General features: G+C 41.1%; 1 protein-coding gene across 1 annotated transcript in view; it reads left to right on the forward strand.

Annotated features, from left to right (window-relative positions):
- nbas (NBAS subunit of NRZ tethering complex) overlaps nucleotides 1–24,040 on the forward strand; it is a 267,026-nt gene that overhangs the window by 95,967 nt on the left and 147,019 nt on the right. Inside the window, exons 28-30 of the mRNA XM_033021570.1 lie at nucleotides 4,331–4,453; nucleotides 5,618–5,720; nucleotides 10,617–10,849. Coding sequence (XP_032877461.1) covers nucleotides 4,331–4,453; nucleotides 5,618–5,720; nucleotides 10,617–10,849 — 459 coding nt within the window. The remainder of the gene's footprint in view (nucleotides 1–4,330; nucleotides 4,454–5,617; nucleotides 5,721–10,616; nucleotides 10,850–24,040) is intronic.

Here is a 24,040-nt window from a genome sequence, read left to right on the forward strand (position 1 = left end):
GGCAAAGCAGAGCTGGTCAGACGAGCTGATGGATGAAAGGTGAGGGAAGCAGTAGCTATATGCGGTAAACAGGGAAACATCTACAATTTCCAAAAATAATTAAGCAGCTTGGATATAGTGGAGCCTGAATTAATTAACGATGGAAGAATGACTGACCCACAGCTAAAAATGTAATTGATAAGACAAAAGACTGAGCAAGTCACATTGACAAAGACTGTAGCAGATGGCAGGAAAAAGTCATCGGAATAGAAGAGGCTTTGTTAACTGCAGCCTGTGTACTTTTTAGATGTGTAATTTGGTCTGAGGATTACCCAGATGTACATATATCTTAAAAGGAGACAGCTAGGACTGTCATGCATTTGTGATTTATTTGAAAGAAATTAGTCCTGGCTCCTTGATTTTTATATACATTACTGTCTGTTACTTGTGCATCAAATACTTGCCGAATCCAATATTTAAATTATTTTCCCCATATCCATCCTGGTATTGTATTTTGGATCCCAAGTGGGTGAGAGATTTTCCCAATTTTTTGCCAATAAATTTGTGTATGTGGTTATCGATATTGAACAAAGGGGGGGGAAAAACCTATGTCAACCATATTTTGTGGCGGCCTTTACACTGGAGAATTTGAGCATTTACAAGGCAACTGTTCTGTGGAGCATCTGTAGTTTAACTGCAATGACCATCATGAGCTTCATTTCATTACATATTAACTCTCTCTTGCATGAACCTGCATGTCCTCCATTTTCATTGCAACAGAGAGGCCAAACACAAATTGGAGGATCAACGTCTCATGTTATGCTTTAGTAGTTTACATGTACCATTGAATTTTAGTTTCACGTACCCCACAGTCCTGATGTTCATCTCCTACACTCTCTCAACTGTCCCCTTTGATCACCTTTCCCAACCCCTTGACTATCCCCACCTGGTTACATCTGCTTCTCATAGCCACCCAGCCTCCCTCATCTGGTTCCACATATCACCTCTATCCTATCCCTCATACTGCTGTATACTGACAATCTTTCCTCCTCCCTCTCAGTCCTGATGCAGAGTCTCAATACGAAACATCAACGTACACTTTTTGCTTCCATTGATGCTGCTTGTCCTGCTGAGTTTGTGGTGTCATTTTATTTTTGTTCCAGATGCAACAAGTAGTTGAGAAGACAAACGGTATTTTTACCTTTGTTGTTATGGGATTGGAATTTAAAATACGTTTTGTTACAATTGTACAGTGTTGGTGAAGTAACACTTAGAATTATGCACACAGTATGGTTGTCCTGTCTTTAAAAAAATCGATACCATAATCTAAAGCAGATGCACCAGGCTAATTCTTGGGAAGAGAAGGTTGTCCTATTAAAAAAAAAAATCTAAACGGTTGGGGTATGTGTTTAGAAGTTCAAAAGAACATACAAGATCCTGAGGAGACATTATAGGGTAGATGCTGAGATGTTCTATTTAAAATGGAGGTGTGTAGAAATTTCTTTATGGAGAAGAAATTTATGGAATCTCAACAAAGCTAGATTATCATGTATTTTGGGTGGAGGATAATTGGGGAAACTGGCACAAACATGGATTTGAGTCAACGTAGATCAGTCATTGTTGTAGATAATGGTGGTGCAGGCTTGAGGGGCCTGGTAGCCTACTTTCTTGTGTCCTATTTTCTTGTGTCTACCCTTCATAAAGCTATTAGGAACGTAGGAGATGTATTAGATAATAAAGCTTTTGTATTTTCCCTAAAAAACAATTGAATTGTTTACAGTGGACTATCGGAGACCTTGCCTACAATATATTGTGATTTTTTTTATTGTGCTTTATTTATTTCCCCAAATTAAACCATGCGCCTTCTGGATGTCTGACATTGAGTTGTTCATTTGGTATGTCAAGCATACCAAGCATTTTGTATGTCAAAGCAATCCCATTAAAAATATTAACTTTGTTGGTTTGTTTCAAGTCCAGTGGGAGCGTTCCTATTGATTTACTCTTTTGTAATAACTGTAAAAATGTTATCTCTCCATTGTCCTAGAATTTATGCTATCCATCTGTAGATATGCATGTTTGTGTCAGGAGTTTCAAGCAGGTTATATATTTGGGGAAAGAGAAACCAAATGTAGAACAACTTAAAGTGAGCAAAATGTTAGCAAAGGCTTTCTGGGATGAATGCTTCCAGTAAATGATCATTTATAACATCAAATGTTCTCAGGCTGCTCAGGGGAAAGGTTAACAGATGGCCACTAATTGAAATAAGTATTATAATACAATTGATGTATTTTTTGAGGAAGTGTGTGATCTTTGCTACTCTCTGCATGGTCATTTATTTGATACTCTTATTTATAATGTATGAATTATCAACAGAAGTTCTGCATCACTAATAGATGCTGGCTGCCCTTTATGTGCAGAGACAATGTTTGTCCTTTCCAATAAAATGTTACATAATTTCCCCAATGTATTATACTGATAACATTTTACAATAAACTCTCGTTATTATCGACCTCTTTATAATAGATTTCAGTTATAGCAGACGGACCTACCGACCTTCACCGCCAGGCCGGGCTGCCAACACCAACCCCCATTCACGCACCGCCTCCCCGGCTGCTTTCAGGCTTGCCTTCTCCACCGGCGACCCTTGCCTGAACTCCACTCCCCCATATGCAGCGACCAATAACTCTGCCAATCCTTGCCTCTTCCCTGGCCGCCAGCAGGCTGAAGCAGTCAACTCTCCTGGATTTCAGGCCCAGTTCCAGACCGAGAGTCTGAAGAAGGGTCTTGACCCGAAACGTCACCAATCCATGTTCTCCAGAGATACTGACTGACCTGCTGAGTTATTCCAGTGACGTTGTGTCCTTTTGCATTTGCAGTTCCCTGTTTTTACTACTTATACAATGATAATCCCTTACTCAATGAAAGTGGACCATAAGCAAATACGGAGAACATTTCCCTGCCCCCCCCACCCCCTTCATGGTCCGTTATAATAAAGATTTACTGTATTTTGAGCTAAAGGACATGATAGTGTGTCTTGTTTTTTGTCCATGCTTCAAATTGTGGCATAGTAATTTGGAAAATTACTGATAATGTTTGGGTTCAAAGATATTTTTTAAACAATTGGTTTTATAACCGCATTATGGAATGTCGAATTGTAGATCTAGCGACTGTCCATATGGTGCCAGCACAATAACCTGGCCCTCAACATCAGCAAAACCAAAGAACTGATTGTGGACTTTGGAAGGAGTAGGGTGGGGACCCACAGTCCCGTTTATATGGTTGAAAGGGTCAAGAGCTTCAAATTCCTGGGCGTGCACATCTCTGAAGATCTTTCCTGGTCCGAGAACACTGATGCAATTATTGAGAAAGCACATCAGCGTCTCTACTTCCTGAGAAGATTACAGAGAGTCGGTTTGTCAAGGAGGACTCTTTCTAACTTCTACAGGTGCACAGTAGAGAGCATGCTGATCGGTTGCATCGTGGCTTGGTTTGGCAACTTGAGCGCCCTGGAGAGGTAAAGATTACAAAAAGTAGTAAACACTGCCCAGTCCATCATCGGCTCTGACCTCCCTTTCATCGAGGGGATCTATCGCAGTCGTTGCCTCAAAAAGGCTGGCAGTATTATCAAGGACCCACACCATCCTGGCCACACACTCATCTCCCTGCTACCTTCAGGTAGAAGGTACAGGAGCCTGAAGACTGCAACAACCAGGCTCAGGAATAGCTACTTCCCCACAGCCATCAGGCTATTAAACTTGGCTCGGACAAAACTCTGAACATTAATAGCCCATTATCTGTTATTTGCACTTTATCAGTTTATTCATATGTGTATTTACGTATATTATGGTATATGGACACACTGATCTGTTTTGTAGTCAATGCCTACTATGTTCTGTTGTGCTGAAGCAAAGCAAGAATTTCATTGTCCTATTAGGGACACATGACAATAAACTCTCTTGACTCTTGTAGATGCTTGTTTGCATTCGTAAAGTTTTGTTAATAGATAACAAGTTTATACAGGTAATTCTGGGGGTGGGTGGGGGGGGAGTTGAGATTTAAGCCATGTTGCCATCTGATTCATCTTCTGTTTATCAGTTGCGATGCCCATCTGTGCTCCACTCTGCAGACAATTTGTTCTCCAGGTTTCCCATCAAAGGAGTCCATTGCAATGCCCCAGACCCGCTGCACACAGTCTGGATGTATATAAATCAGTGTCCTCGCCTGCTGCTCGCATTCCCCCTTTTTTTAAATCCTTGCCAACTTGCTGCTTTGTCTCAACTCCACAAGATACATTTATGTTTTAAATTGAATTATTTTATTTAAACTGATTATTTCTAATTCTTTACTTCAGTGTGGCTGAGATTTTGGAAAAGCATGGTCTGCAGAAACCAATCTCATTCGTAAAAAGCACTCAGTCAAATGCAGAAGAGGCACGTCTGCTTATGGTGCGCCTCACGAGGCATGTTGGACGCAAGTGAGTTTATGTCGACATACAGTAATTGAAGATTAAAAAATCTACATTTTGAAAATCTAAATAAAACATTAAAATGTTAGTGTTTTCTAACATTCCAGTCCAGGAAGTGTATGTGGAAAGAGAGACCTTTCATGTTTCACATGGAAGACAATTAGTCAGAACCGGGATAGGGGGGGGAAAAAACAAGTTTGTTCTAGATAGTAGTGACGGTGGGAAGAGAGGACTGGAACAAAGGGAATATCTCTGATAGGATGAGACCAAATTAAATGATTGAGTAGTTATAATCATATTCTGCACTTTTATATGCTTAATGTGGTGCTGATTTAAACGCTAGAGATATAGAGAAACAGGCCCTTCGGTCTACTGAGTGTGCTGCCCTGTACACTAACACTATCCTACACACTTTTACAAATTTACAGAAGCCAATTAACCTACTAACCAGTACGTCTTTAGAAAGTGAGGCAAACCGGAGCACCTGGAGAAAACCCTCACGGTCACAGGGAGAGCATATAAAACTCTGTACACCTAACATCCTTTGTCAGGATTGAACCTGTGGCGCTGCAAGGCAATAGTTCTACCGCTGCACCACCATGCTGCACAAAGCCATGTTGCCATTTGATTCACCTTGGGTTTAATAGCAAAGCTGTAGGAAGTGCTCAGACGGTTAGACTTCAAATAGAAAGAGAAAAATAGCCAAAATGAGGGCAGGCAAATACAATACTTGGAAAGATAGGAAACATGTAAAGTCAGAAAATATGTTTGATATGGCTGAAGCAGGCTGAAAGAATGGGTCTACAGGAAAGTCATGCTTGGGCAGAAGATAGAATCCAGCTTGTGACACCACAAATTTGGAAGCTATGGAAGGAAAGATGTCTGTAGAAAATGAGGTTTGTTTCTGCATGTGGAGACTATGGTCTTGTGTTTGAAGGTGAGGTTTCGTGGGCAGTAAGAGGATGTTCGAGAGCTGACAATTGGCATCTCAGGTCTGTCAGACTAATTGTCTGCCAATTTTTCAATTTGAGCTGAAGCTGGTTCCGATTTTGAGTTTTGTTCCAAAGTTAGCAGTGAGGAAAGGAGAAATGGGATGGTGATCCATTTTGCATATGAACAGTAATGAAACTTCCACCATGGAGGATATTATTTTCTTTTGTATTGTATATCTAGGAACCCACCTGTAAGTGAGACTGAATGGACAGTCTTGCTGCAAGATCTGTTGGAAATGCAAACCACGGTCTACAAGTGCCTGGACGTCGATGTCTGTTACGAGGTAAATAATTCCACAATTATTGCACACTAGCACACTTTATTTACGAAAATAATTATGGGTTGCCCAAACATTATCGTTGGTTAGGTTTATTATTGTCATGTGTATCCAGGTATAGTGAAAAACTTTGTTTTGCATGCTTTCCAAATAGATCAGATAATACTACGCATAAATTCAAGCATCAAACTCAAGTATAATTGATAGAGAAAAAATGAAGATACTAAGTGCAGAATATAGTTCTCAGCATTGTAGCAAATCAGTTCCCATGTCCATAATAGGGTAAACGTGAATCAGACATAGAAACATAGATAATAGGTGCAGGAGTAGGCCATTCGGCCCTTCGAGCCTGCACCGCCATTCAATATGATCATGGCTGATCATCCAACTCAGTATCCCGTACCTGCCTTCTCTCTATACCCCCTGATCCCTTAGCCACAAGGGCCACATCTAACCCTCTTAAATATAACCAATTAACTGGCCTCAACTACCTTCTGTGGCAGAGAATTCCAGAGATTCACCACTCTCTGTGTGAAAAATGTTTTTCTCATTTTGGTCCTAAAGGACTTCCCCCTTATCCTTAAACTGTGACTGTGACCTTACCCTAGCTCATGGAAAGACCATTCAGAAGCTTGACAGATCTGGCAGGCGAGAAGAAGGAATGACTGGGTGGGACAAGTCTTTGATTATAATGGCTGCTTTACCTAAAAGTATTGGGTGGGGGAAAGTTTAGCAATATAACTTTGAATGATGACAGAAGTTTAAATCTCAATTGGCACTTCCTCTTTGTGGACTAATTCTTCCACTGATTTCACGGGCTTCAGGAGTAAAATGAAGAACCTGGCAGAAGCTAGGACGATGGATGTTGAAAGATTAATCAAGATATGATTCTGTTGCTGTCCTCATCGCAACATATGAACTTTACTCTCAGACGTCAATCATGCGCTTCTGTCAGGTGCTCTGATTTACTCCCATCTCCCAAAGACATTTCACTGTTGTAGAAGTGAGAAAGAATATTGTTTTATTTTAGTCAGTGCATTTTTTAAGGAACCCAGTGACCACATTATGACCAAGTTGACGTCAGATTTTTAATGGTGTTATTAATGAACCTAAACTGAATTGCTTTCAAGTAATTACTTGGTTGAATAAGTTAACATATGTGTATGATTGACAATAAATCTCTTTATTGCAGTGCATCAGATATCCATCTTCCCTTTTTTGTTTAGAAATCTATAAAGATGTGAATGTTATTAGGCTCAAGAAGAAAGTTCAATGACAAGGATAGAAAAAAATGAGTAAGCTGCTGGAGCACCACTTATTAAGGGCCACATCTAACTCCCTCTTAAATATAGCCAATGAACTGGCCTCAACTACTTTCTGTAGCAGAGAATTCCACAGATTCACCACTCTCTGATTTTCTCATCTCGGTCCTAAAAGATTTCCCTCTTATCCTTAAACTGTGTCCCCTTGTTCTGGACTTCCCCAACATCGGGAATAATCTTCCTGCATCTAGCCTGTCCAACCCCCTAAGAATTTTGTAAGTTTCTATAAGATCCCCCCTCAATCTTCTAAATTCTAGCGTGTACAAGCCGAGTCTATCCAGTCTTTCTTCATATGAAAGTCCTGCTATCCCAAGAATCAGTCTGGTGAACCTTCTCTGTACTCCCTCTATGGCAAGAATGTATTTCCTCAGATTAGGAGACCACAACTGTACGCAATGCGCCAGGTGTGGTCTTGCTAAGACCATGTACAACTGCAGTAGAACCACCCTGCTCCTATACTCAAATCATTTTGCTATGAATGCTAACAAACCATCCGCTTTCTTCACTGCCTGCTGCACATGCATGCCTGCTTTCAATGACTGGTGTACCATGACACCTAGGTCTCGTTGCAACTCCCCTTTTCTTAATCTGCCACCATTCAGAGAATAGTCTACTTTCCTGTTTTGGCCACCAAAGTGGATATCTGCACATGTATCCACATTATAATGCATCTGCCGACTCACCCAACTTATCCAACTCACCTTGCAGCTTCCTAGCATCACAGCTAACACTGCCCCCCAGCTTCGTGTCATCCGTAAACTTGGAGATGTTGCATTCAATTCCCTCGACCTGACCATTAATATATATTGTAAATAGCTGGGGTCCCATCACTGAGCCTTGCGGTACCCCACTAGTCACTACCTGCCATTCTGAAAAGGACCCGTTTACTCATTCTCTTTGCTTCCTTTCTGCCAGCCAGTTCTCTATGCACATCAATACTGAACCCCCAATACCGTGTGCTTTAAGTTTGCATACTAATCTCTTATGTGGTACCTTGTTGAAAGCCTTCTGAAAATCCAGATATAACACATCCACTGGTTCTCCCTTATCCACTCTACTAGTTACATTCTCGAAAAATTCTATAAGATTCGTCAGACATGATTTACCTTTCATAAATCCATTTAAAATCTATTTAACCCAAGAGATTGCACACTTGCGATTTCCCAACATATACTGTCAAATCTTGAATAAACTGACTTGTTTCAGAAGCTCACCATTGCTTTTTGAGATATACTTTAGTGTCTGGGCTCCACATGAATGCCACATTCGCGGAAGAAGTCAAACACGCAATTCCCTCCAACTGGATGCATGCACAAAGTATTTTTTCCAGGGTAGGGGAATCAAGAGTTGGAGGGTATAGATTTAAGGTGAGAGGGGAAAGATTTAATAGGAACCCGAGGGGCAAGTTTTTCACATGGACAGTGGTGGGTATATGGAGCCAGCTTACCAGAGGAGCTGGTTGAGGCAGGTACAATAACATTTAAAAGACATCTGGGCAGGAACATGAATAGGAAAGGGTTGGTGGGATATGGACTAAACACAGGTAAAAGGGGCTAGCTTAGATGGAGCATTTTGGTTGGTATGGGCAAGTCGGGCAGGCGATCCTGTTTCCATGCTGTTGTAGCAGGGACTTTTACTTTATAACTTCCTGTACTATTTACCTAAAAGGACTGCATTCTCCAAAGAACTGAATTAGAAGTATGTATTTATAAAAAATCATTTGCTAACTGTAATGTCAGATTACTTGGGGTCTGACATTCAGCCAAAGATATTTTATTGCGAGTGATATAAAAATCAGTTCACATTTCACCGATGTTTTGAGAAAAATAATGACATTTTCCTCGTGGGTGTAATGGAAAGATGTTCCAAAATCAAATTATCATAACTATTTCTCCGACAGATGCCACTCAGCGACTTTATTAAAATATTTGAAGTAACAATAGACCAAGGTAATGCTGTGGATTTAATACACTTGGATTTTCCAAAGCTCTTTGACAAGGTCTCTTGGTGAATTAATGACGAATGTTAGAACGAGTGGAAGTCGGAATGAAGTAGAAGGAAAATAAACATGTCTCCAAAAAGAAAGAAGGAGGTGAAAGATAATTATTCAAGTAAAAAACCCTGCAGTTGTAACAAATCGAGGTTTTTTTAAGTTTATAGATTCAGCGCGGAAACAGGTCCTTCACAACCCACCGAGTCTGCACTGACCAGCGATACCCGCATACCAACAATACCCTACACACATTAGGAACAATTTTACATTTATACCAAGCCAATTAACATATAAACGTCTTTGGAATGTGGGAGGAAACCGAAGATCTCTGAGAAAACCCACGCAGGTCAGGGGGAGAATGTACAGACAAGGCCCCGTAGCCGGGAGAACAGATCTGTTAATAAAGAAGAGGACTGGAACAAAATAGAAATATTAAAATACATAATTTAGTGTAAATTATAATATTTATCCATATTAAAATTGAAGTTGGAAGTGTTGCATTTTATTAAAGTTAATGTCTCCGGGACATTGACATCAAAATGGAATGTAAAATATCAAAGATCTGCGTATACACCCTTAATTAAAAGTAGCACCAAAAATGATCAAGCTTATAAAATCTGGTAACAAAGTAGAGTTTAATTTCTGTTGGAATGGAATTGAAAAGCTACAATGTATTATGAAAGGTGCAGATAACACAATTAATTGATTGCATTGATATTGTAATAGGGCAAAAGAAGCATTGGGCAAGCATGTTAATTTAAGGTACTATCAGAAAAGATGGAAAACACTGGAACTCTTTGCTGTCGGAAAAGAAAAGTTGAGAGGCAAACTGATGGATGTCTTACAATTATGAAGGAATTTGGTCAGCTAACTATGAAAAATATATATTTCTGGGAATGCCCAAACGTAAGGACTACAAATCTAAGGTGTTTTCTAATAAATCCAGCAATAATTTAGTTGGGACTTCTTTACCAAGGAGAGGTTGAGGTGTGTGGGTCGCCAATTTATTTCTTAGCATGGTGAGGCTGACAGACAGATCTTGAATACTTTTCAAGAGCGAACAAGAGAAAACAGTTATTTATCATTTGGGTGGATATCATCAGAATGTCTGATAGTGGGTCTTTAAGAGTAGAAAGTGTTTTTGAAGTTCACTGTGGTTAGTATGGGAAACTTAAAATGTGATGACCTTTGGAAAAATGTCCAGTTTAGTACTTTGGCTGAAAATATATATATAATTGTGTTAAATGTCTAAATTCTTTGCAGTTAGATAAAAGTTTTAGTTGACTGGACTCAAGGATTCAAAGAACAAAGGATCCCTAAAAATAATCCCTTCCAAATATATGGATTGTTGAGTCAGAGATGAGATATAGCACAAAATTATGGGCAATTTCACTTTTCATGAGTCAATAAAGTTAATCTTAACATGAAACATAAAACACTCTCTATAGGAACAACTACCAGTCAAATATTTTGGCTGCTCATCCATTTTAATGAGTTGAATGGATAACTGGTTTCATCCCTATTCAGAATAAATATCCGCCTTATTGAAATAGATAATTTTAAGTGACCAGATATTTTACTTTTCAGATATTTACCGAGAGTCTACTGTGTTCCAGTCGTTTGGAGAATATCCGTTTAGCCGGCCAATTGATGCACTGCAGCAAGGTATCTGTTGACAAGGCTTGTACCGCTGCAGCGTACAGAAGCAAGGTACAGCCCAAAGTCAACTATGAGAAAAGTGCCAATCTGGTTCTTGCTGCTGCCAGAGAGTATTTTGATTCATCAGCCACCTTGACTGATAAAAGCATGGATTTAGCCAGGTAATCTATAAATTCATGGTGTTGTTTAAAAAAAAAATCTAAAATAGAATTATGTCTGATATAAGTCTGAGATTTGACAACTTTAATAGTAAATGTGATTGTGCTGGTGATTCTGCTGTTCCTGGAGTTAAAATGATCCAAGAATGATTAACATAACATTTGTTACATAAAGTTTTGTCTCTGCTTCCCCCACTAAACACTGGTTTTGTATACATAAGATTAAATTAAATAGGGCATGTAATGTCAACAGTGTTCAATCTTTTTGTCTTGGCTACTCACAGAGCTTTATACAGTAGAGCCCATTTGAGTAATAATAATTAAAACTATTTTGGATATTTTTCCCAAATAAATTACATAGTCGATCACTGCTAAATTACAGGAATTATTAGTTTTCTGGCAATAAAAAATTAAAATACTGGGCCCATGAAATTTGAGCAGGTAAACGTCATTGGTAGTCCAAATGAATGAGATGATTTTTACTTAATGGATAGTGTGGGCAAATGCATAGTTAGTAAGTCATCTCAATGAAACCATGTCAAAAATCGCCCATTTGCTCTTTCATATGATAACCAATTTCCTTTTGGTAGTCTCAACAATGAATGGGCTAGGTTGGAATTACGGAGGCATGGCTCCAGGGTTACCAAGCTGGGAGCTAAACATGCAGGGGTATTCAATATTCAGGAAGGATAGACAGAAAGGAAGAGGAGGTGGGGTGGCATTGCTGGTTAAAGAGGAGATTAATGCAATAGCAAAGAAAGACATTAGCTTGGATGCTGTAGAATCGGTATGGGTAGAACTGTGAAATAGCCGAAGGCAGAAAACGCTTGTTGGAGTTGTTTGCAGACCACCAACCAGCAGTAAGGATGTTGGGGATAACATCAGAGAAGAAATTAGGGATGCGTGTAGCAAAGCTATAGCAGTTATGGGAGATTTTAATCTGCATATATAGTTTGGGCCAACCAAATTGGTAGCAGCACTGAGGAGGAGGTTTCCTGGAATGTACAGTATACGGGATGTTTTGGGCTCTCACAACTTTTTTTCCCTGTTGCCAGCCGGGCAACTTAGGCAGCTTTTTAGGTTGTCAAAGGACAGTTTAGGTGGTCATTTCAGACGGCTTGCATGACGCGTGCGATAATGTGCTCGAACGAAGTTCGTAGTTATGTCGGAATTATGCTCATTATTTGAAGCATTCACATGTTATTTCTGCTTCAAATAAAGTCACAAACTAAACATATTCACCAATCAAGACATGATATATACCACAATGTCATGCAGCAAAGTTACAATACAGTATCTCAACTCTTATTAATTACTTTCCACTTCCCAACAAAAATGTGGTTGGATTATTCAGCGTATGATCAACCTGTGTTAATAAATCCTGGACCATGGTAACATATATGCTTAACCATGAACACTACAGATTGATGCAAGCATGTTTTCTGTGAAGGACCGAAAATTATCATGACATGGCCATAGCATAGGTCGTTATTGCTATTGGTACAGAAACACTCTCGCTTCCCACATAATTTATCCACAACAAAATATACAGGTTGCAAGGAAATTTCTAAAGGCATTTTATGATAATAGCTGTTAAAACCGACTATACCCATCTGAAAGGTTAAACATTACACTAACTGACAAGAGACGGCCAAGGGACATAACTGCAGCAAATGTTCTTTTGGTAATATGTTTAAAGGTGTCAAAACGCCACATTACCGGACATTCAGATTAAATGTATGTGTTGTGAACAGCAAAAAATATACCCAGTTTGTAAGCATCAGATTTTTTTTTAAATTATTGATAAACGCTGTTTCCATCATTCCCACTTCAGAATTAACATTAAAATTTCAACTGAAATATCTCCTGACCAAATTTGTGATGTATATGACTGACTGTAGAAGTAAAACCTGGATAAATCCAACGTATAGTTGTGAATGTTGCTCATTAAATAACTACAGTACTGATACTGCAAATTAAGAGCATTGAATTGCCGTTAAAATTAATTCTGTAATAACGTGTCAACGGTAGCAGTGACAATCGAACACTGCGGTTTTAATGTTTCACGTGTTCGCAATTTAATTAATCCATCTTTATGGATTAAAACAAATAATAACATTGGGATTTAAAACACATTTGATTGCATTCCGTTATCAAACATTGTCAATTTTCGCTCTGAAGACATTTCCAGCACAATAGGGTCGGGGGGGGGGGTCGCTGTGAATCAGTGCGGGGTGGATAGATAGCGGGCGGGGGGGGGGGGGAGGGTGAGAAGGCAAGGTGCTGGATGGATGGATTGAGGCGGGGGAATTAGTGCATGTTGGTTGGAATAGGTTAAATTGTGAGGGGAGAGCGCGGGGGATGTCAGTGGGGTTGAATGGGGTTAATCAGCACGGGATTGACGGGGGGTATCAGTACAGGATGAATGGGGGAATCACTACAGGATGAATGGGGGATCAGTACAGGATAAATGGGGGGGGGGGTCAGTACAGTGTGGATCGGAGGGTCTGCAGGATGAATGGGGGTTCACTACTGGATGGATGGGGGATTACTACAGGATGAATGGGGGTATCGTTACAGGATGGATGGGGGATCAGTACAGGATGAATTGGGGGGTCAGTGCAGTGTGGATCGGAGGGTCTGTGCAGGATGAATGGGTGGTTCGCTACAGGATGAATGGGGCGATCAGTAAAAGAATAATGGGGGGATCAGTACAGGATGGAGGGGGGGGTTCAGTGCAGGATGAATGAGGGGGTCAGTAAAAGATTAATGTGGGAATCAGTACAGGATGGATCGGGGGGATCAGTACAGGATGAATGAGGGGATCAGTATAGGATGGATGGGGAAGGTTGGTGGGGGCGCTGCAAGCTGCCAGCCCTGCCAGCAGCGCATTAGTTATTTCTACTGTGTGTGTTAATGTGTGTGTTTGGTGGCTCTCTGTGTGTCCTGTGTGGGGGGTAGTGTGGAGGGGTAAGGGGGAAACCACTTTGGTCGCCTCCTCCATGGAGAGGCAACTTTTTCCATGTCGCCTCCCCCGTGGCCTAACAGCAAGGATCGGTGCGGCCTTTCCCGGAGACACGCCCAGGGCATCAGCGGCGGGCGCAGCGTGGACTCTCGTCGCAGAGTGGGCGAGCCCTCGCCGGGTGTCGCCGGAGGGGAGCGCTCCATTCGCTGGCCCGTAGCAGCCTGAAGCCACGGTCTGTGGAGCTCCAGCTGGTGCTGCGTCCTGAGCCTGGAGTCCCTCGTTGGGGACCCGGGAGGAGAAGAGCTCCGACTGCCGGCCCAGGCCTACTTCTACCGCCGGCATGGTGTGCACTTACCATCAGGAGCAGGGTCCCTCGCCGGGGACCCCTGGAGGGGAGCTCCGACTGCTTCTGGCTGTGGCACGGCGGGGACTTTAAATCTTTGACCGCCGGCCTGCAGCCTACACCAACCTGAAGCTGCGGTCTCCTGGTGGGAACGGCTGATTCTGGACTTACCTGGACTTTTATCTTGTCTACTCATCTGGACGCCCTCAGCGGCGGCTGCGGAGGGTTGAGGTCCTGACCACGAGGGAAATGGAAAATGGAGGAAGACTGGCCAATTTTTGTGCCTTCCACCACAGTGATGAATGCTGTGGTGGATGTTTGTGTTGAATTTTTATTGTGTTTTTGTGTGTTCTTTTGTGTTCTGCTGGCAAATTCATTTCACGCGCTTTATGTGCAAGTGACGAATAAAACTGATTGTATTGATTGTATTGTAAGAAAGAGGCATATAAATTGGCCAGAGGAAGATGCAAACTGGAGGACTGGGTGGAATTTAGAATTCAACAGAGGACAAAGGGGTTAATTAAGAGGAGGAAAAAAAGCACAAAAGAAAGCTTGTGGGGAATATAAAATCTGACTGGAAAATGTTCTTTAGATATGTAAAAAGGAAAAGATTAGTGAAGGTAGATGAATACTTAGGGTCTGTCTTCACTAAGGAAAACACAAACAATCTACCAGAAATGCTAGGGGACCGAGGATCTGGTGGGAGGGAGGAACTGAAGTGAATCCACATTAGTCAGGAAATGGTGTTAGGTAACCTGCTGGAACTGAAGACAGGTAAATTCCCAGGGCCTGACGGTCTGCATCCCAGAGTAACCATATAACCATATAACAATTACAGCACGGAAACAGGCCATCTCGGCCTGATAAAATCGATAAAATCGAACCTGCCTCCACTGGAAGCTCATTCCACACAGCTACCACTCTCTGAGTAAAGAAGTTCCCCCTCATGTTACCCCTAAACTTCTGTCCCTTAATTCTCAAGTCATGTCCTCTTGCTTGAAACTTCCCTACTCTCAGTGGGAAAAGCTTATCCACGTCAATTCTGTCTATCCCTCTCATCATTTTAAAGACCTCTATCACTTAAGTCCCCCCTTAACCTTCTGTGCTCCAAAGAATAAAGACCTAACGTTCAACCTTTCTCTGTAACTTAGTTGCTGAAACCCAGGCAACATTCTGGTAAATCTCCTCTGTACTCTCTCTATTTTGTTGACATCCTTCCTATAATTAGGCGACCAAAATTGTACACCATACACCAGAATTGGCCTCACCAATGCCTTGTACAATTTTAACATTACATCCCGACTTCTATACTCTATGCCCTGATTTATAAAGGCCAGCACACCAAAAGCTTTCTTTCCCACCCTATCTACATGAGATTCCACCTTCAGGGAACTGTGCACAGTTATTCCTAGATCCCTCTGTTCAACTGCATTCCTCAATTCGCTACCATTTACCATGTACGTCCTATTTTCATTTGTCCTGCCAAGATGTAGCACCTCACACTTATCAGCATTAAACTCCATCTGCCATCTTTCAGCCCACTCTTCCAAATGGCCTAAATCTCTCTGTAGACTTTGAAAATCTACTTAATTATCCACAACACCACCTATCTTAGTATCATCTGCATACTTACTAATCCAATTTACCACACCATCATCCAAATCATTGATGTACATGACAAACAACAGTGGACCCAACACAGATCCCTGTGGCACCCCACTAGTCACTGGCCTCCAACCTGACAAACGGCCATCCACCATTACTCTCTGGCATCTCCCATTCAGCCACTGTTGAATCCATCTTGCTACTCCACCATTAATACCCAACAATTGAACCTTCTTAACCAAGCTTCCATGAGGAACCTTGTCAAATGCCTTACTGAAGTCCATATATACAACATCCACTGCTTTACCCTCATCAATTTCCCGAGTAACCTCTTCAAAAAATTCAAGAAGATTAGTCAAACATGACCTTCCAGGCACAAATCCTGTTGACTGTTCCTAATCAGACCCTGTTTATCCAGATGCTTATATATATATATTATCTCTGTATCCTTTCTATTAATTTGCCCACCACTGACGTCAAACTAACAGGTCTATAATTGCTAGGTTTACTATTAGAACCCTTTTTAAACAATGGAACAACATGCGCAGTACGCCAATCCTCCGGCACTATTCCCGTTTCTAATGACATTTGAAATATTTCTGTCATAGCCCCTGCTATTTCTACACTAACTTCCCTCAATGTCCTAGGGAATATCCAGTCCGGACCTGGAGACTTATCCACTTTTATATTTTTCAAAAGTGTCAGTACTTCCTCTTCTTTTAATCTCATAGTTTCCATAGCTACACTACTTGTTTCCCTTACCTCACATAATTCAATATCCTTCTCCTTGGTGAATACCGAAGAAAAGAAATTGTTCAATATCTCCCCCATCTCTGTTGGCTCTGCAGATAGCTGTCCACTCTGACTCTCTAATGGACCAATTTTATCCCTCGTTATCCTTTTGCTTTTAATATAGCTGTAGAAACCCTTTGGATTTTCTTTCACCTTACTTGCCAAAGCAACCTCATATCTTCTTTTAGCTTTTCTAATTTCTTTCTTAAGATTCTTTTTACATTCTTTATACTCCTCAAGCACCTCATTTACTCCATGCTGCCTATATTTATTGTAGATATCTCTCTTTTTCCGAACCACGTGTCCAATTTCCCTTGAAAACCATGGCTCTTTCCAATTTTTACTATTTCCTTTCAATCGAACAGGGACATAAAGATTCTGTACTCTTAAAATTTCACCTTTAAATGTCGTCCATTTCTCTTCCACATCTTTCCCATAAAACAAAATGTCCCAATTCACTCAAGGAGGTTGTTCCAGAACTAGAGGATGCATTGGTGATCATTTTCCCATGTTCTCTCATCGCTGAATCAGTTACTGTGGACTGGAGGGTAACCAATGTAACTCTACTTTCTAAGAAAGGGGGGAGAGAGAAAAAGGGGAATTATAGACCAGTTAGCCGTACATCGGTAGTGGGAAAGATGCTCGAGTCGATTGTTAAATATGTTATAGCAGTGCATTTGGAAAGCAGTGACAGTATCTGTCAAAGTCACCATGGATTTATGAAGGGGAAATCATGCTTGACTAATCTTCTGGAATTTTTTGAGAATGTAACAAGTGGAATGGATAAGGGAGAGCAAGTGGATGTGGTGTATCTGAACTTTCAAAAAAACCTTTGACAAGGTCACACAAGAGATTAGTGTGAAAAATTAGAACACATGGTATTGTAGGTAGGGTATAGACATGGATAAAGAACTTGTTGGCAGACAGAGCAAGGAATAGGAATTAACAAGTCCTTTTCAGAATGGCAGGCAGTGACTAGTGGGGTGCTGCAAGGCTTGGTGCTAGCACCCCAGTTTTTCACAATATATATTAACAATTTAGACGAGGGAATTAAATGTGACATCTCCAAGTTTGCGGATGACACAAAGCTGGGTGGCAGTTTGAGCTGCGATGAGGATGCTATGAGGTTGCATGGTGATTTGGATAGGTTGGGTGAATGGGCAGATGCAATATAATGTGGATACATGTGAGGTTATCCACTTTGGTGGCAAGAACAGAAAGGCAGATGATTATCTGAATGATGTCGGATTAGGAAAAGGGAAGGTGCAATGAAACCTAGGTGTGCTTGTACATCAGTTCACTGAAAGTAAGCATGCAGGTACAGGAGGCAGTGAAGAGAGCTAGTGGCATGTTGGACTTCATTGCAAGATGATTTGAGTTTAGGAACAAGGAGGTCCTACAGCAGATGTCCAGAGCCCTGGTGAGACCAACTGGAGTATTGTGTGCAATTTTGGTCTCCTAATTTGAGGAAGGACATTATTCCTATTGAGGGAGTGCAGCGTAGGCTCACCAGGTTAATTCCCGGGATGGCAGGACTGACATTATGAAATAATGGGTCGACTGGGCTTGTATTCACTGGAATTTAGAAGGATGAGAAAGGATCTTAGAGAAACATGTTAAATTCTTAAAGGATTGGACAGGCTAGATGCAGAAAAAATGTTCCTGATGTTGGGAGAATCCAGAACCAGGGGTCACAGTTTAAGAATAATGGGTAGGCTATTTAGGACTGAGATGAGGAAAAACCTCTTCACCCAAAGAGTTGTGAATCTGTGGAATACTCTTCCACAGAAGGCTGTGGAGGCCAATTCATTGGATGTTTTCAAGAAAAAGTTAGATTTAGTTCTTTGGGCTGAAGGAATCAAGGGATATGGCGGAAAAAGCAGGAACAGAGTACTGATTTTAGATAATCATCCATGATCCTATTGAATGGCGGTGCTTGCTCGAAGGGCCGGATGGCCTACTCCTGCACCTATTATTTTTTCTAAGACGTGGTAATTACAGTTTCAGGTGTCAATGATCCTTCCTATTGAAACCTTACAGTATCCATCTTCTCGTCCACACATGCAGGTTCTAATATGAATAAAGCCAGAGATCATTAGTGCAAAAAAATAAAATAAAATAAAATCAATGCATTAAACTTGCAGACAGGAATGCTGAGGGCAGATGGCAAAAAAAGTTATTGACTAAACATGGGAAATATAAGTATAACCATATAACAATTACAGCACGGAAACAGGCCATCTCGACCCTTCTAGTCCGTGCCGAACATGTATTCTCCCCTAGTCCCATCTACCTGCGTTCAGACCATAACCCTCCATTCCTTTCCCGTCCATATAACTATCCAATTTATTTTTAAATGATAAAAACGAACCTGCCTCCACCACCTTCACTGGAAGCTCATTCCACACAGCCACCACTCTCTGAGTAAAGAAGTTCCCCCTCATGCTACCCCTAAACTTCTGTCCCTTAATTCTCAAGTCATGTCCCCTTGTTTGAAACTTCCCTACTCTCAGTGGGAAAAGCTTATCCACGTCAACTCTGTCTATCCCTCTCATCATTTTAAAGACCTCTATCAAGTCCCCCCTTAACCTTCTGCGCTCCAAAGAATAAAGCCCTAACTTGTTCAACCTTTCTCTGTAACTTAGTTGCTGAAACCCAGGCAACATTCTAGTAAATCTCCTCTGTACTCTCTCTATTTTGTTGACATCCTTCCTATAATTAGGCGACCAAAATTGTACACCATACTCCAGAATTGGCCTCACCAATGCCTTGTACAATTTTAACATTACATCCCAACTTCTATACTCAATGCTCTGATTTATAAAGGCCAGCACACCAAAAGCTTTCTTTACCACCCTATCTACATGAGATTCCACTTTCAGGAAACTGTGCACAGTTATTCCCAGATCCCTCTGTTCACCTGCATTCTTCAATTCCCTACCATTTACCATGTACGTCCTATTTTGATTTGTCCTGCCAAGATGTAGCACCTCACACTTATCAGCATTAAACTCCATCTGCCATCTTTCAGCCCACTCTTCCAACTGGCATAAATCTCTCTGTAGACTTTGAAAATCTACTTCATTATCCACAACCCCACCTATCTTAGTATCATCTGCATACTTACTAATCCAATTTACCACACCATCATCCAGATCATTGATGTACATGACAAACAACAGTGGACCCAACAAAGATCCCTGTGGCACCCCACTAGTCACTGGCCTCCAACCTGACAAACAACCATCCACCATTACTCTCCTAGTGAGATCCTGTTTATCCAGATGCTTATATACATTATCTCTAAGTATCCTTTCCATTAATTTGCCCACCACTGACGTCAAACTAACAGGTCTATAATTGCGAGGTTTACTATTAGAACCCTTTTTAAACAATGGAACAACATGCGCAGTACGCCAATCCTCCGGCACTATTCCCGTTTCTAATGACATTTGAAATATTTCTGTCATAGCCCCTGCTATTTCTACACCAACTTCCCTCAATGTCCTAGGGAATATCCTGTCCGGACCTGGAGACTTATCCACTTTTATATTTCTCAAAAGTGTCAGTACTTCCTCTTCTTTGAATCTCATAGTTTCCATAGCTACTCTACTTGTTTCCCTTACCTCACATAATTCAATATCCTTCTCCTTGGTGAATACCGAAGAAAAGAAATTGTTCAATATCTCCCCCATCTCTTTTGGCTCTGCAGATAGCTGTCCACTCTGACTCTCCAATGGACCAATGTTATCCCTCGTTATCCTTTTGCTATTAATATAGCTGTAGAAACCCTTTGGATTTACTTTCACCTTACTTGCCAAAGCAACCTCATATCTTCTTTTAGCTTTTCTAATTTCTTTCTTAAGATTCTTTTTACATTCTTTATACTCCTCAAGCACCTCATTTACTCCATGCTGCCTATAATTATTGTAGATCTCTTTTTCCGAACCAAGTGTCCAATTTCCCTTGAAAACCATGGCTCTTTCCAATTTTTACTATTTCCTTTCAACCGAACAGGGACATAAAGATTCTGTACTTAAAACTTCACCTTTAAATGTCCTCTGTATCGCTGGAGCTTTTTTTTGAAGTATTCAATTTAGACATTTTCTGCCTGGATGATTTTGGGCAAGAGGCATCTCCAGGGCATCGAGTGGGCATGATTGCTTCATATTCTGCTGGAATATTTTTTGTGTTGTGCATTGTTGTGAATTAAAATTACACCAATGCATGCTAAATTGAAGAATGTAAATGCAGTTGCAATGCAGCAAGAAAAATCTTAGGTGACAATGATCACAGTTCAACATACAGTGCTCTGCATAATGTTTGGGACAAAGACACATCACTTATTTATTTGCCTCTGAACTCCACAATTTGAGATTTGTAATAGAAAAAAATCACATGTGGTTAAAGTGCACATTGTGAGATTGTAATAAAGATTATTTTTATACATTTTGGTTTCATCATGTAGAAATTACAGCTGTGTTTATACATATTCCCCCCCCCCCATTTCAGGGCACCATAATGTTTGGGACACATGGCTTCACGGGTGTTCCGGAAGTAGCGGCGCTGTCCTTCTTTTATTACTTTTTTGTTTGTTTTTTTTTTTGTCTTGTTTTAGTTAAATTTTAGTTTATTAGGTTGTGTATATGTGTGGAGGGAGGGGGGGTGAAACATGTTTTTTTGTCTCTTCCTTCGGGGGAATGCGACTTTTTCTTGTCGTATCCACCTTCTCTGCCTCCGTCTGCGCTGAGGCCTAATGGCGGAGTTGGCGGCCTCCAACTGCGACCGACCTCGAGTCTCCAGAGGCAGAGCCAGCCAGAACTTACCAACCAGATGGCCGAATTCGGAGCTGTGGCGGCGTTCCGGTGGCGATGGCCCGGCCTCAGGGCTGCGGCGGCGTGGTGGTGGCCCGACTTCGGGGCTGAGGCGCCGTTCCGGCGGCGGCGACCTGAATTCTGGCCTCGGCCGCGGACCCAGTGGACGAAATCATCGGGAGCTCACAGGTCACAGGTTGGTGACCTGTTTTTCCGGAGCTCCCACAACTACAGCTGCGTCCGCTGGACTGGAGGGCGGCAACTTCGGCAGCTTCTACCACCCCGGGACACGGAGCTTGAACCGGCCCATTCGCGGAGCTCGGTTGAGCCGCGGGACATACTCACCATCATCCGGCGGGGTCACAAAAAATGGAAGCCTGGATCGCCTCAGCGCATAGGGAGAACAAGGAGGGAAGAGACAGAGACTTTAAGACTTTTGCCTCCATCACAGTGAGGAGGTGCCTGGTGAACTCACTGTGGTGGATGTTAATTTGTGTTTATTGTATGTTTTGTTATTTATTATTATATGTATGACTGCAGGCAACGAAATTTTATTCAGACCGAAAGGTCTGAATGACAATAAAGGAATCCAATCCAATCCAATTGCTCACGTGTGTTTAATTGCCTCCTTAATGAAGGTATAAGAGAGCTCTCAGCACCTAGTCTTTCCTAAAGGTCTATCCATCACCTTTGGAAACTTTTATTGCTGTTTATCAACAGAGGTCCAAAGTTGTGCCAATGAAAGTCAAAGCTATTATGAGACTGAGAATCAAGAATAAAACTGTTAAAAACATCAGCCAAACCTTAGGCTTACCAAAATCAACTGTTTGGAAAACCATTCAGAAGATAGAGAGCACTGGTGAGCTTACTAATCGCAAAGGGACTGGCAGGCCAAGGAAGACTTCCACAGCTGATGAATAATTCTATGTATACTAAAGAAAAATCCCCAAACACCTATACGACAGATCAGAAACACTCTTCAGGAGTCAGATGTGGATTTGTCAATGCCCGCAGAAGACTTCATGAACAGAAATACAGAGGCTACACTGCAAGATGCAAACCACTGGTTAGCCGCAAAAATAGGATGGCCAGGTTACATTTTGCCAAGAAGTACTTAAAAGAGCAACCGCAGTTCTCAAAAAAAGTCTTGTGGACAGATGAAACAAAGATTAACATATCAGAGTGATAGCAAGAGCAAAGTATGGAAGAGAGAAGGAACTGCCTATGATCCAAAGCATAGCACCTCATCTGTGAAACATGGTGGTGGAGGTGTTATGGCCTGGGCATGTATGGCTGCTGAAGGTACTGGCTCACTTATCTTCATTGATGATACAACTGCTGATGGTAGTAGCATAATGAATTCTGAAGTGTATAAACACATCCTATTTGCTCACGTTCAAACAAATGTCTCAAAACTCATTGGCTGGCGGTTCATTCTACAACAAGACAATGATCACAAACATACTGTTAAAGCAGCAAAGGAGTTTCTTAAGCTAAAATATGGTCAATTCGTGAGTGGCCAAGTCAATCACCCGATCTGAACCCAATTGAGCATGCATTTTATATGCTGGAGAAAACTGAAGGGGACTAGCCCCCAAAACAAGCATAAGCTAAAGTTGGTTGCAATACAGGCCTGGCAGAGCATCACCAGAGAAGATACCCAGCGCCTGGTGATGTCCATGAATCGCAAACTTCAAGTAGTCATTGCATGCAAAGGATATGCAACAACGTACTAAACATGACTACTTTCATTTACATGACATTGGTGTGTCCCAAACATTATGGTGCCCTGAAATGGGAAGACTATGTATAAAAGGTACACAAAATTGCTGGGGAAACTCAGCTAGTGCAGCAGCATCTATGGAGCGAAGGAAATAGGCGACGTTTCGGGCCGAAACCCTTCTTCAGGATATCTCCTTGAAGACTATGTATAAACACTGCTGTAATTTCTGCATGTTGAAACCAAAATGCATAAAAATGGCCTTTATTAAAATCTGTCAAAGTGCACTTTAACCAGATGTGATTTTTTTCTATTACAAATCTCAAATTGTGGAGTGCAGAGGCAAATAAATAAATGACGGGCATTTGTCCCAAACATTATGGAGGGCACTGTAATTAATCAATGTCATACAGCTGATTGATTTTGTTTGCATTGTAGTGTCAGGTAGTAAATGCAATTGTCAACTGGTGCAAGTTATTTCCTTAAAATAGATGAGATAAATGACCAGTCGTTGTGTATTTTTAATGGCATTGGAGCAAGTTGAAAACTGTCCAGAGAATCAAGAAAACCTTGAGGTGATGTCTTGTGATTTTTTTAAAGATATTTGGTTTAACAAGCAAGCAGGATCGTGGGTTACTATTGTGTCCAAATCTTTATGACACATGGGCCGCACTCCTATTAAGTAAGCACTTTGTGAGGTTTGTTAACCAGATTACATTTTTGATTAAATCGTATTCATCTTGCATAAAGCAAGATGGCGGCATAAAAAAATTTTGAAACGTGTTTTGGTTTCAAGTTTCACGATTTTTATTGCAGAGTACTTTCTAAATTCACTTTTTGTTTTGAAGTGAATGCATACTTGGCACTCGACATGTTTATTGAAGTATATATAATGAAGTTTCATTCTCCTTGAATGAATGATTGCCATTGAGACACGACGTTCTCAGTAGCATTG

Source organism: Amblyraja radiata, chromosome 5 (assembly GCF_010909765.2).
Source record: "Amblyraja radiata isolate CabotCenter1 chromosome 5, sAmbRad1.1.pri, whole genome shotgun sequence".
NCBI classification, from domain to species: Eukaryota; Metazoa; Chordata; class Chondrichthyes; order Rajiformes; family Rajidae; genus Amblyraja; species Amblyraja radiata.